Raw genomic sequence first — 14,740 nt, 5'->3', positions numbered from 1 at the left:
ATTGATGTCCATGTGGACTCTTTGCCAGGTTTCAGATCCATTTATTGATTCCCTATCTTACTAGCAGGCTTCACCTTGACAGTATCAATTTAGCATGTGTCACAGAGAAGTCAAGTCACTATTGTAGGTCTCTTGCAATCCTTATTTCTCAGAGGAGTGTGCATGAAAGATCTTTTTTGAGTTCATTATAGAACTTCAGAGGCCCCATATATAGTAATGTCTTAGGGTAGTTGAGGCTTCTGCTATGACATCATTAGTAGTTTTTATCATACTTATGGGCTGAAACATATGGCTACCATATATATATATAAATACATTTAAAGCCCCCTGAAATGAAGGAGACAGCCAAGCGTTCTTCAGATTTTAGGGGTCAGCGCTTATCATCTGTAGCCAAATTCCACACAGGAAAGAAAAGGAATTGGGACAATCCCTTGTAGGTTCTTATATCTAGATTTGACTTGTATTTCAAGGGTCTCTACTTTTAAAAATATTTTTTTTTCTTTTTTTCCTTTTTGTTTTTAGGAGTCTATGTTTTTTATCTCCAAAAAATTTTTTTCTGTGTGAATTTACTGTACTTTGGAAAAAACATATTGTTTCTGTAGCATTATTTTCAGGTTACAGATGAAGTATGTTAGTGTCAGAAGTCAAAATTTGAACTGCTTTTGTTCTCGGGTTTGGAAGTTCAGGACTTTCTCGGTTTGAATATGCCTAAGAATTCAGTTCAAGGGTTTTTGGGATTTGTGACTTCTCATTTATTATTAGTAGTAGTATTACTTTTTCTTACTTTGTTTTTTTATTATTTTATTTGTATTAAGGTAGGAAGTGTCCCTACTTTGCCTTGCCCTCCCATACGTTGCTTCCTATACATTAAGCCCTACATTTGGCTATAGGCTGTTGTGGGTATCTGTCTTTTGTTTGCTATGGGTAGAATTTTACAAGATTGCAGAGTAAGACCTGTCAGCTGACACTTGCTCACATGAAAGCCATTAAGAGGGTGTTGTGGCCAATGTCAGAACAACCTTGCAGCTGAAGACAAGTCACTGCGTTTGCCCAGAACCATATGAATAGTCTTGTGACCAATTAATTGAATAGTACATAATCTCCAACTAGGGAGCACAGATGGGGTGAGTCAGTCCAAGCTGCTCAACCTGTTGAGTGTTTTGTCTTTTGCTAACTGTAGTACAAGCCTAAGAACAAAAGTAGGAAGTGGGATTTGGACTGGTCTATGTTCATAATGGGGTTGCTGAAAGCATGTTTTATAACGTGATGGATGCATCTGACTTCCTAAATCATTGGAGGGCTTAATTTACGTAACAAATGAATGTTCCTTTTTTTTTTTTTTTTTTAACTTTTGAAAGAGGAAGTTACACTGCTGCCAAGTAGCTTGTTTCACCTACTGTATAGGGAGTGAAATGATCATTCAGGACTGCTGGCCACTGCGGAATATCTCTCAAGTAACAAAGGATCTTCAGGAATTGTGTTCAAGTCCATGTTGATGGTCAGAATAAGCCAGAAGAACGCTAAACCACTCAGGAGATGTGTGGCGGCACAGGAAAGACCACAAACCAGCCAGCGGGCTGGCAAGACCCAGCCAGATATGTGAGTGATGCTGTTTCTGGTGCTGGGAGGATTTACAAGACCCGTTTGTGCAAAAAGCTTCGAAAGCATGCTGGGGTAGGAAGGGACACTGATCACTCCCTGGAACACCACAACAGGTTTGAAACTTTAGTTCTACTCTGAAGTCTCAGAGAAAATTTGATTTAATTGACCAGGTGAAATTGTATCGATCTGAAAGTTGATTTTTGGGAGTAGGGAGAAAGGGGGTCCTTGGTGGGTGTGTAGAGACTAATTCTTTCCTTTATAGAAAAGGTGTAGACATGGGCATTTATGTGATTGGTTGTTGTGACTTTAGTACTCATCTGCTTTCTTCTTAACTTTTTATCACCTTTATTGGAGCCTGCTTATACGAGTGGTTACATCCCTGTTCCTTGTTGAAGCTTGAACAGTACTATTCACAGTGATCACGAGGAAAAAAGTTGCAGTCCTTCAGCATCAGGCCATTTACTAGATAGGACATGGAATTGGGACTCCTCAATAAACTCATGGAAATGGCTAGTGGATTGTTGTGCTTTCCTGGTTGGAGGTAGGGTGGTGAGGGAGATCCCAGTTTTCCTCTTCTGCAAATTCCTTCTCGTGAGAATAGTGCTATTACGATCAATTAATTTTAATAAACAAGCTTGTCTAAAAAAGGATAGATAACAAATACTTCTCTTAGGTTAATTCTTTCATCTACTCTGGAATAATTCATTAATTTTATTATAGTGGAAGTTTTTTTTTAAGTGAAATACCATTTGTAAAGAATTTTCTTGCATATCAATAAAAAGGAAATATCCTTTGAGTATCACACCTCATTCCAAAATGTTACGTAGACAGGTATTAAGAAGAGCCAAATGTTATACTCTGATTCTCATGATCAGTGAGATCAGTAAATTCACTTAATTTTTTTTTCCCTTATGGAATTGTTCTTAAAGTGAACATGCTGTCCTCTTATTCCATAAACTGTTTACTCCACAAATACATTAAAAATAATCTGGAGCAGATATAGCTCGCTGGTTGAGTGCCTGCTCCCCATGCTTCTTGGTTCAATCCCCAGAACCACCTAAAAAAATTATCTGGATATAGTTTCTGTCATGTATAAACCTTTGTCTTTCTTTAACAGAAACTTAATAAAATAGTTTATAGCTAATATAAGAATTCAATAGACTGGAGCGGTAGGGAGAATTGTGGATGTTTTATGTGGGTGTTAGGTCACAGGCTATCCACTCAGCTAAAGAAATCTATTTGTAGAGGAAGAGGTTAATGAATGATGTTATGCATTGGAAAAATATAGTTGAGCATTCATGTAAGAATTTCACTTTTATAAGATCTGTTTTTATTTGTTTCTTATCAAGAAAAGGCAGCTAAATGATAGTGAAGATTAATGGATTTGTACTCATTTTATCTTGATCCTGGTCCTGGAACCTGATCCCTAGCTCCTTTGCCTGACAGCCTTGTCATCCTGAGTGAGGTCCCTTTTTTCTGGGCTCACTCTCAATGGTTAAACTATGGTTGGCTCAGATTATTTCAAAGATTCTCCTCTGCTTCTGCAGTTTTAGTACCTTCTGTGTTCCCTGGTTTTGTTATTCTATAGAATTCTAGATCCCCAAATAGTTATTTTTTTGGGAGGAGGGTGCACATAAGAAAAAGGGTCACACCAATTTTTGTTTTATTAACTTCTAACCTTTCTTTGGTATGAATTGCTACTGCTTATTTTCAATGAACGCGCTATACTTTGGTAGGATTTTAATCGTTTTTATTTGAACAACACTTTAAACTTAACAAAACATTTTCGTGTCCATTATCTCCTTTCCTTATTTTAACTTCCTTTAGATTTACTTCTCTGGTGTGATGTTTTAGAATTTTGTACAGTGATAATACATACGTGTTAATTATTTGAAATTCAACAACGGGCAGACCATTTAGCTTGGAATTCAACAATGGGCAGACCATTTAGCTTGGTAGACCACATAAACTTTCTCTATTCCTCTTTTTTTTTTTTTTAAGATTTATTTTATTTATTTCTCTCCCCTTCCCCCAGCCCCAGTTGTCTGCGCTTTGTGTTCATTTGCTATGTGTTATTCTATGACTGTGTCCATTTATTGTGTGTTCTTCTGTGACCACTTCTGTCTTTATCCATGGCTCCGGGAATCTGTGTTTCTTTTTGTTGCATCATCTTGTGTGTGTGTGTGTGTGTGTGTGTGTGTGTGTGTGTGTCAGCTCTCCGTGTGTGCGGCGCCATTCCTGGGCAGGCTGCACTTTCTTTCGCGCTGGGCAGCTCTCCTTACGGGGCGCACTCCTTGCTTACGGGGCACATTCCTTGCGCGTGGGGCTTCCCTATGCAGGGGACACCCCTGCGTGGCACAGCACTCCTTGTGCGCATCTATTCCTTCCTACAGTCCTGAAAATGTGTTCATTATTTGCAGTATTGTGTGTGGTTTCCAGGACTTTCTTTAGAACATGGGCCAATCTTGAAAGTAGAAGTAAATTATTGACAGGAGCTTGCACTGTAAGGATCTGGCTCCAAAAGTGCTCATGAGTTCTCAGTCCAAGTTACATGGCAAATGGTTAGTTATAACTTCACCTCCCTCTTTGCTCTTGGGTATCTTCAGTCAATAATTTTAGATAGTCTTCTTAGTTGAGCACACAGAAAAGTATTTTTTTCTCCACCTGATTTTCCAGTTATTCAGAAGGTAAGGAGAAAGATTCCATAAATATAGGAGAATCCTCTTGGGTAACTAACAGTAGCCACAGGCTAAAACAGACACGGTTCAGTGCAGAAACATTTCATGTGACCTGAGACATTTCAGGATAGAAGTTGGATTTCAGATCTTCACCTCCATTCCTTTTAACTTTAATGATAGATATTGGGGATCAATTTTTGTCACAAAATTCCAGGGTCAACAAAACTTTATAGTTTGATGAGGCATCTTAATTGATTTGTCAGTGAAAAAGTCCTTGGTAAAACTCAAATCAGATCTAGTAACTTTGAAATATGATACTGGATATATTGTGTAGTCCTTAAGTAATTGTTCTCAATCTTCTTTCTTAAAATGTCCATAATGGTAAAGCTATTAACCACTTTCAACTTTCCATACTTTCATAGTAAATTAAATAACTATAGGCCATAAGGCTGTTCATAGGTAGAATCTGGGCATATTTGCCAAGCTTATCTGTGAAGCATTGTTTCTCTGATGGCAGGAGAAAACTTGATATAACCTTGCCTTTGAAGTATACCTTGCGTATACTTTAGAGGAACTGAAAGCACTTCAGAGTCAATGGTGCATTACAGTTTCATATCTTGAAATTTCAATTCGGAAGAGATTCTCTGTACTGTTTTAGAATCAACAGGATGGGAGGGGCAGAAAAATTAATGAGTATAGAGATCTGACTTATCTACATTTTAGTTGAACTAATTCTGTTAAAAAAGAAAGAGAACTTAGGCTGTTGGGGTTAACTGCTTAACAAGAAACCAGAGATAAGCTGGTCATGATCTTACTACCAATCTTTATAGTAATTAGGATTACTGATTAGGAAATAGAAAAATAATCACACATCTAGAGAGGTTTCTAAGGTAACAAAGCAAAGAATTCTGAAGAGTCAAGTAAAAGGCTATTAAAAGGGGGAGCTTGCGTAGCCGGGTAGTTGAGAGCCTGCTTTTGCATGAGTGAGGTCTCAGGTTCAATCCTTGGTACCTCCTTGGGAAAAAAGAAAGCAGATATGGCTTAAGCAGTTGAGTGCCGGTCTCCCACATGGGAGGTCCTGGGTTCAGTCACCAACCCCCCCCCCCAGTACCTCAAAAAACAAAAACAAACAATTGAAAGAAAGTAGAAGAAAACAAACAAAACAGAAGACAAAAAGAAAGTCCAATACATGTTGGTGGGTAGGGTGGGGGTAATTTTTTTCATTGTGTTCTTCACTTACAAATGTGTGAAAACTGTTCTGCTTTGATAGTACTTAGAAAATGCAGCTATTGGACTGGTTGAATAAAATGAGTAGAGGAAAAATGAAACCCTAGTCAGCTGATGGTCTTGTGCTTTTTGTGACAAACTTCACTGGGAGGTTGTAAATTGCTGGGTATGACTCTTTCATATGTATTGGGCATTGCTGTCACAAGTTCTTCTTCCCTTCCTGCATTCCTTTCCTATTCACTGATTTTATAGGCCATGAAGAATTTTCTTTGATTAGTTGAAGAGTATATTTCCACTGGCTGATGGTTGGGATTTTGTGATGTAAGTCGAAAATGATTATGTGAAGGAAGGACAGAATGCAGTGGTAACTTAGTATTGCTGCAATGTCATGTGTGATTTAGGTTTAAAGGGCATTTATCTTTTCCCTTTGAGACCACATCACTTACTAGGGATGAATTAGAGCAGTCTTAATATAGAGGGTTTGCAGTGAGTGTGAACTCACTTCATAAAAGCTGACAACTGGCGTAAACTTTTGTCTGGGTCTTATTCTAATAAGTATTGATGATCTACCAAGGTAAATCACCTTTTATTAGTCACCACAACTAATTGTGTCTGGAATGACAGTATTACAGACAGAAGACAAGGTTACTCCAACTCTGTTTATTTGTATGCTGAAGTGGAATACTTGCTGAACTGGTCTGTGATTCCTGGTTATCCTATATAATGACTCCTGTTGTGAGTCAGGCTCTGGCCTAACCTTATCCTTTTTTTTTTATTTATTTAATTCCCCTCCCCTCCCCCCCGGTTGTCTGTTTTCTGTGTCTTTTTGCTGAGTCTTGTTTCTTTGTCCGCTTCTGTTGTCATCTGCGGCAGGGGAAGTGTGGGCGGCGCCATTCCTGGGCAGGCTGCTCCCTCCTTCGCTCTGGGCGGCTCTCCTTATGGGTGCACTCCTTGCGCGTGGGGCTCCCCTACTCGGGGGACACCCCTGCGTGGCACAGCACTCCTTGCGCACATCAGCACTGCGCATGGGCCAGCTCCACACGGGTCAAGGAGGCCCTGGGTTTGAACCGCGGACCTCCCATGTGGTAGACGGACGCCCTAACCACTGGGCCAAAGTCCGTTTCCCAACCTTATCCTTTTATTGTTACAGTAACAACAGCTGAAAAACGGCTGAACAGTGATGTAGCAGGCCCTGGTGGGAATTGGTGAGAGCAGTAATTTGTGGCCCATCACCAGTGACCCAATATTATAATTTGGGCTATTGGTCGAAAGGAATCAGAAGACTCAAAGGGAATCCATAGACAGCCCTGGGCTGGAATCCTTCCTTTTATGGGACCCCAAGTTTATATGGGATGTTTGGGTATCAGGTATACCTGCTTCTGTCAATCATTGTTTCTCTAAGGGTTTAATCTTTCTCTTACCAGTTTAGAAAGGTTAAACTATTTTCAAGTCTTTGTAGAACAGATGTACATTAAAATCTTGTCTTTTTTTTCACTGTTCCATATCCCCTCATCTTCATGACTCATTCTGACCGAGGGTGGGTGGGGGGAGTTAGTAAAGCTAAACTTTTTTTTTTTTTAATTAAATTCTAACATGGAAGAACCTAGGCTAGCACCAGATATGGAAGAAGAATCTTTGATGTGGGGATCTTCACTACCTGGCCTCATGATCTAAGGGTCTTCTCTGCCCTGATCTAATGTGTCTTTGGGAATGTCACCTCACCTCTCTTCTAAAAAAAGAAAGGTAGTAGACTGGGTTAGTGGTTCCCAAATATGTGAAGTGTTATAAAAATATTAAATTCCTGAGCCTTATTTCATATCTGAACTGTTGGAGGTGGAACCTGTGAGCCTTTGTCAAGCGAACAAAAAGTTCTTTACTGGGTAATTCTAATGATGAACCAAGTTTAGGAACTACTGGATATGTGGTATCTGAGGTCCCTTCTAGCTCTAGCATTCTGATTGTCAGTGTCTGAAGATACCCAAATATGTTAGGGAAATATTAAGATATAGCCTTGGGTATTCAAAGAGGCCCAAAACTATCTCACTGGTGTACTTTTTCCATGCCAGCTACATGGATATTTGAGGACATATACAGCAAGTACAGGTATCGTAAGGCAGGTGCATGCCTGGTATGCAGCCTAAAAGGAAAAATGCTGTCTGAAAGCAAAGATGATTTGGATTCAAAAAGTAAATTGTCCTTCATGGGAAAAATGAAAAGGGTGGAGGTGAACACTGTGCCTGCAGCTGTACACTGTGATAAGAGAAGGATGTGGAGGTCACCGGCCCCCAAATGTCTCACCCCCTTTGGCCCTTGTGATAGCAAAAATTCTGCTCATGAGAGCCCCATTTTGTTGAATTTAAACATTGCTCTCTCTAGGTAGTAACTGATATCTTAGTGTAAACTACATCTATGAGAACTTTTTCCTGTATCATGAGGTACAGGACAGTATGAGAGGATTGGGCATGCTTAATAGAGCAGTGTATGAAGACTGGCTGACTCTCCTTTCCGGCTGGGTGGACAGAACAGAGGAGGTGGGAGGTGACCTGTAATTGTGCTGAACAGGGACAGAGACTTTGGATAGCTAAATATAAAGCTCACATAGTATGTACTTGGTTCTCGATCTTCATAGGGAGTCAGTCCTCTAATACTATAATAGACCAAAATGATCCTCAGGGAATGATCCTTCAAAAACCTTAAAACTAGGTCTTATTCTGAAATGCCTTTTTTTTTTTTTTTTAAAGTTCCTGTAACAGTTGAAATATTTTTTTAAAATTTTAACGGGTATAATTTTCAGAGCTAGTCAAAGTGCCCTGACAGCATTCATGTTAGGGTAGCTGCTTTCCCCCTTTTTTCCTAAAAATGCTTCTCTCTTGTATATTGTTCCTAAACATTCTAATATTTTTCTTAAATATTTTTTTCTGATTATCAGAATAATACAATGTTAGTATAAAGCATTTGGAAAATACAGGCATTAAATATAAAAATGAAAACTCAAATCACCAATAATATCACACAAATTTAACTGCTGTTAAGACGTTTTATTTTTTACTATAAAAAAAAAGAAAACAAAACACAGAACCTTAACCCTTAGTAGTCACACTCTCAATCTCTATGTCCTTTTCCTGCCATATATAACTGCTAATGTATTTCTGTCTAATTTTTTGTATTTACATTTTGTATAGATGGAATCAAACAATATGTAGTACTTCTTGTCTAGTTCCTTCCATTTAGCATGCTTTCTTTTTTTTAACCATCGATGGAAGATTATAAATATATTGCTATACATTACTGACCATACTTTTGTTTTGGTTGTATTTTTGCCCAAATATCACACTAATATTAACTTCTTGTACCATTAACTTACATTTGTTCTGTTTCAGAGAAAAATATTCTTATAAATGCACAATTAACCATACTCGTTTTTCACAAAGGTCCGCTATGCTGTATAGTCCCATGTTAACACTTTTGTTTATTTCCTTCTAGTCCTGGTACTTGAATATAAGTGGTGTTTTATTAACTGGAATCATACTGTATATAAAGCTTTATAACCTTCATTCTCATTCAGTTTAATATCATGCCTATTTTCTCATGTCATTAAAATATTTTTTTAATTTTATTTTTAATTTTTAAAAAATTTTCTCCCCACCCCCTCCTTGTTTTGCATTTTTTTGTATCTGTTATGTGCTCATCTTCCTTTTAGGAGGCACTATAACTGAACTGGGACCTCCCATGTGGGAGGAAGGTACCTAATTGCTTGAGTCACCTCTGCTCCCTGCTTTGTTGTTTGTCTCATTATGTTTTCCTCCTTGTGTCTCTTGTTGCATCAGCTTGCCATGCCAGCCAATCACATCAACTCACTGTCTTGCTTGTCTCCTCTGGGAGGCACTGGGAACCAAACCTGGGACCTCTCATGTGGTAGGCAGGAGCTCAGTCACTTGAGCCACATCTGCTTCCCTCATTAAAATATTTTTGAGAACAATCTTTGGTAACTGCATAATATCTTAACTGATTAGCTTTTAAAATTAGAGTATATTATGCTAATAGATATTTAAGTTGTTTACAGGTTTTGACTATTACAATGGAAAGAATGACTCTATTTTTTGTTCAAATTTTGGACAATCTCCTTAGGAGAGAATTTTCCTTGTAGGGCATGTGAAGGAGGCCATTAAATAATGCCCATTTTCTCTCCTCAACACAGTTTGAGATAAACAGTAGTTGGGCACATGGAAACAAGATATCACTACTTGAAAATTGTGTGACAACAAGGGGCTGGGTAATACTGAACCTCAAAGTTAGATAGGTTTGCCCACACCAGCATAAGCAACCCAGTACACCCACAGACCTTCCCACATTAGGGCTTGCCTTGTACAACTTAATATTGAGGAGTGGACAAGCATGTGTATGCTGTGGAGGCAGACAAATGCCAATAATAAAATTTAGCAATCAGAATTCATTCTTTGTTCTCTGGGGAGGAACAGATTAGGGGTGAAATGGATTCAGGAGTGTTACACTAATTGAGGATGTCCCTTTACCTGAAGCAAAGGTAAGGAGGCCCTCTAACCCTAACATTTGTAAATAAAATCATTGAGTCAAAGATATGAATGTGTATTGTTGTTTTTCTTAACATTTTTAAAAAGCATGTTATCTGTCTACAGAGATCATACATTAACTTGTTTCAAAAATAAAAACATATACAAAAGTATGTATTTGAAATATATTGCTCCTACCTCTTTATTCTTCCCCATCCACTTTAGGAGACCAATGTTATTAGTTTCTTATACATGCTAATAATATTATTTTGTGCAGAAATAAAATGAATTATATGTATTACTCCTACATATAAAAAGTACCGTACTATATACATATCATATACAGTAATCTGCTCTTTGACTTTACAGTATTATCCAGAGGTCTTATAGGTTGCTCTCTCACACTTTCTTTCCAACACTGGTATTTTGTTGTGTGAATATAGCATATCTTATTTAACCTGCCCCTATCGATGTCCTTCCAGTCTTTTGTTCTTAGCAAACATGTTGCAATTGCATGTGCGTACCTGTATAATTCCAGAAGTAGGATTACTGGGTCCAAGGTTAAATGTACTTTTAGTTTTGATAGTTATGACAATTTGCTCTCCATATATGGTCATATCATTTTGTATCTCTACCTGTATTTCTCTAGGATACTCAACTTTTGGATTTTTTGCTAGTCTGGTGTATGGTTTTAATTTTCTTTTCACTTTTCACGAGTCAGGTTTAGCATCTTTTCATATGTTTAAGGATCATTTAATTTTTTCTCCTGTGAACTAGCTGTATCCTTTGTCTCTTGGTTTGCAAGTCTTTTTCTTTGTTGGTTTGTAGTTGTACTTTATATATGAGGGAGACTAATCCTTTACGATATGAGCTAATTTTTTGATGTGAACTTTTTAATAAGCCTTTGATACATGCATATATATACTCTATTCTAAATTAAGATTTTATTTTATGTCATTGATTGCTATAATTGAGGCTTTAAAATTTTTAAATTTTAGGTAACATATATACAACCTGAAATTTCCCCTTTTAACTGCATTCAGGTATACAATTCAGTAGTGTTCATTATATTCAAAATGCTGTAAATCACTGTCATCCCTTACCAAAACCTTTTCATTACCCCAAACAGAAATTTTGTACCAATTAAGGCTTAACTTTCCACACCCTACCCCTTCCTCATCCCCTGGTAACCTGTATTTTAGTTTCTGACTCTGTGAATTTGCTTATTCTAATCAGTGAAATGATACATTATTTGGTATATTTCATGCAGCATGTCTTCCAGGTTCATCCATGTTGCCACATGTATCAGAACTTCATTGATTTTCAGGACTGCGTGGTATTCCATCAACGTGCAGGTGTTTGTTCATGTCACTGCTCTCAGTTCTTCTGGGTATATACCCAGTAGCGGTATCTCAGGGTCACGTGGCATGTCTATATTCATCTTCTTTAAGAAATTCCAAACAGTCTTCCTCAGTGGCTATACCATTCTGTGTTCCCACCAACAGTGAATAAGTGTTCCTGTCGCCCCACATCCTCTCCAACACTTGTAGTTCTGTCTTTTTAATAGTGACCATTCTGATAAGTGTGTAATGATATCTCATTGTAGTTTTGATTAGCATTTCCCTAATCATTAGTGATGCTGAACATTTCTTCATGGTCTTTTTTTTTCATTTGTATTTCTTCTTTAGACAAATGTCTATTCAAATCTTTTGCCCATTTTTCCATTGGGTCATTTGTCTTTTTATTGTTGAGTTGTAACATCTCTTTATATACCCTGGATATTAAACCCTGGTCTGACATGCGATTTCCAAATATTTTCTCCCATTGAGTGGGCTGCCTTTTCACCTTTTTGACAAAGCCCTGGGAGGTGCAAAAGTGTTTAATTTTGAAGAGGTCCCATTTATCTAGTTTTTCTTTTGTTGCATGTGCCTTGGCTTTAAGGTCCAAGAAAGCACTACCTACTACAAAGTCTTGAAGATGTTTCTGTATATTTTCTTCTAGTAGTTTTATGGTCCTGGCTTTTATATTTAGGTCTTTGATCCATTTTGAATTCATTCTTGTATAGGGAGTAAGATAGGGGTCCTCTTTCATTCTTTTGGTTATAGATATCCAGTTGTCCCAGCACCATTTGTTGAAAAGACTCTTGTCCTGTTAACATGGACTTGGTAGGTTTGTCAAAAACCAGTTTACTGTATAGGTGAGAGTTTATTTCTGGGTCTCAGTTCTGCTCCACGGATTGATGTGTCTATCTTTATGCCACTACCATGTATTTTGACCACTGTAGCTTTGTAATATGTTTCAAGGTCAGGCAGTGAAATTCCTCCTACGTTGCTTTTCTTTTTTAGAATGCTTTTGGCTACTTGGGCACACTTTCCCTTCCAAATGAATTTGATATTTGCTTTTTCTAATTCTGTAAAGTAAGCTGTTGGGATTTTAATTGATATTGCAGTGAATCTATAAATCAGTTTGGGTAAGATTGACATTTTCATGATATTCTTCCTTCCATGAACACAGAATGTCTTTCCATTTGTTTAGGTCTTTTAAAATTTCTTTTAGCATTGTTTTGTAGTTTTCTGCATATAGATCATGTGCTTCCTAGGTAAATTAATTCCTAGGTATTTGAGTCTTTTTGTTGCTATTGAAAATGGAATTTTCCCCATGATTTCATCTCAGATTGTTCAGGACTAGTGTACCAAAACATTACTGATTTTTGCATGTTGACCTTGTATCTTGCCACTTTGCTGAACTCATTTATTAGCTCAAGTAGCTTTGTCGTGGATACTTTAGGATTTTCTAAGTACAGGATCATGTCATCCACAAACAGTGGGAGTTTTACTTCCTCATTTCCTATTTGGATACCTTTAATTTTTTTTTTTCTTGCCTAATTGCCCTAGCTAGAACTTCTAGTACAATATTGAATAATGATGGTGACAGTGAGTATCCTTTTCTTTTTCCTGATCTTAGAGGGAAAGATTTCAACCTTTTCCCAATGAGTATGATGTTGGCTATGCGTTTTTCATATATGCCTTTTATCATATGGAGGAATATTCCTTCTGTTCCTATCTTCTGAAGTGTTTTTATCAAAAAAGGATGCTGGATTTTGTCAAATGCCTTTTCTGTGTCAATTGAAATGATCATATCTTTTTTTTCCTTCAGTTTATATGTATGTTTTTAACATAATTGGTGTCTTTGTTGTGCCGTTTGGTCTTAGCATTATATCACCAGCATTTTATGTTTTCAAATAAGAGAATTTTATGCATCACAAGGAAATACAGAGGGAGGTGCTTAAAGGCAGAGACTTATTTGCTATTGACATAACTATGTTGTGGAGTGGGTAGGGCACAGAATCAAGAGACATTGGTTTGAGCCTGGTTCTTTGCCATTTACTGGTTATAACCTTTTTAAAGTCTTCTCACTTGTGAACATTTGTGAAGGTCAGCTTAGGTGAATTCTGTAAAAGCTTTTGGCAACTGTAAAATGTTAGGCAATTATTTGTGTATGTATGCTGTGCAGCTCTGATCACCAGTCTTCCCTTGCCTACACCAAATGCCAAACCTTCCAGAACTGTTATCTATAGGGCTCTGTGAGAATTATGCAATAAAAAGAAGACAGTTATTTTATGTGATAGGAATCCATTTGATAAAGTACTGGAATAACAGGAAAGACTGAAAACTAAATAAATAAGCATAATGCTTTTCTAGAGAAAGGTTCTTCTGTTCTTGGTGGCAGTAGGATCGAAGATGGAAAATTGTGATATATAAATGCTGAAAGAAATCTCACCGATGCCTTTGTCTAAGGCCAAACTACACATATGAAAACTTAAGTCAAAATGCATTAAATGTACTAAGGTGGTTTCCCTGTAGGAGTTCACCCATTGCCTCATACTTCAACTACTAAGAGGCCTCTTTAAGGGGACAGTGGTTAAGGTTGTTTATCTTAAGGCAATAATAGATTTTTTGATGAGGTAAGAAGGTAAATTCCTGTTATATTTCCCATCTCAGTTATTTTTAATTTTCAAGAGGTAATACAGTCACTTGGTTTAATATTTTAAAATTTTCAGTCAGAATAAATACTTCCAATGCACTTAGTGTGTGCTTTCCTCTGTATTAAGCATTTTACATTTAGTCCTCAAAACACTTATGAGGTAGGTACCGTTATCCTGATTTTTATAGGCTAGAAAACAGAGGATTAGAGAGGTTAGGAGAAGGCAGTGCTAGCTACTTGGTTCCATTGTCTTCACTCTTCTTCACTGTACTGTTTTCTCTGATATGTTTTAAAGAGCAGAGTAGAATGAAGTCTTCTGCTTATTCCTCTGCCTCAGCAACTCCATCTCCCCTGCTAGAACTAACCAGTGTTACTAATTTATTATATATATTTATAGAGCTCCTTTATGCATATATTGAAAATATCCTGAGAAGTTTTTTTTCTTTCCCATTCATCTTTTCTTTAATGCATATGGTAGCATTTTATACACAATGCTCTATACTTCCTTTTTCTAGCTAAAATGAGCTTCCCCATTCTGTATTGTATCCATACAGTACTGTTATGTGGTTGTACCATAACTTATTTACTCAAACCTCATTGACAGACATTTAGTTTGTTACCAGTATTTTGCTTTTCCAAACTTTTCTTCAGTGAGTACTTTTTTGTATGTAATGAGTTTTTGTACCTGTGCAGGTATATTTGTCAGATTAAGTCCTAGAA

At 37.3% G+C, this 14,740-nt stretch overlaps 1 protein-coding gene across 5 annotated transcripts in view; it reads left to right on the top strand.

The window, feature by feature from the left end:
* The window catches only part of FNIP2 (folliculin interacting protein 2), a 131,945-nt gene that overhangs the window by 36,573 nt on the left and 80,632 nt on the right, over positions 1-14,740 (top strand). Inside the window, exon 1 of one of the 5 annotated variants that reach the window (XM_004450800.5) lies at positions 1,396-1,715. The exons of 2 other annotated variants lie outside the window; for them this stretch is intronic. In XM_004450800.5, the coding sequence (XP_004450857.2) occupies positions 1,537-1,715 (179 nt within the window). In that variant the 5' untranslated portion in view covers positions 1,396-1,536. Of the gene's footprint in view, positions 1-1,395; positions 1,716-14,740 lie in introns of those variants that run through there. 2 more of the 5 variants (XM_004450799.5, XM_004450798.5) reach the window with 2 other exon arrangements.

The sequence above is a fragment of the Dasypus novemcinctus genome, chromosome 1, assembly GCF_030445035.2.
Source record: "Dasypus novemcinctus isolate mDasNov1 chromosome 1, mDasNov1.1.hap2, whole genome shotgun sequence".
NCBI lineage: Eukaryota > Metazoa > Chordata > Mammalia > Cingulata > Dasypodidae > Dasypus > Dasypus novemcinctus.
Note: the sequence above shows the minus strand (reverse complement) of the source record. Positions and strands in the feature narration are given on the sequence as shown.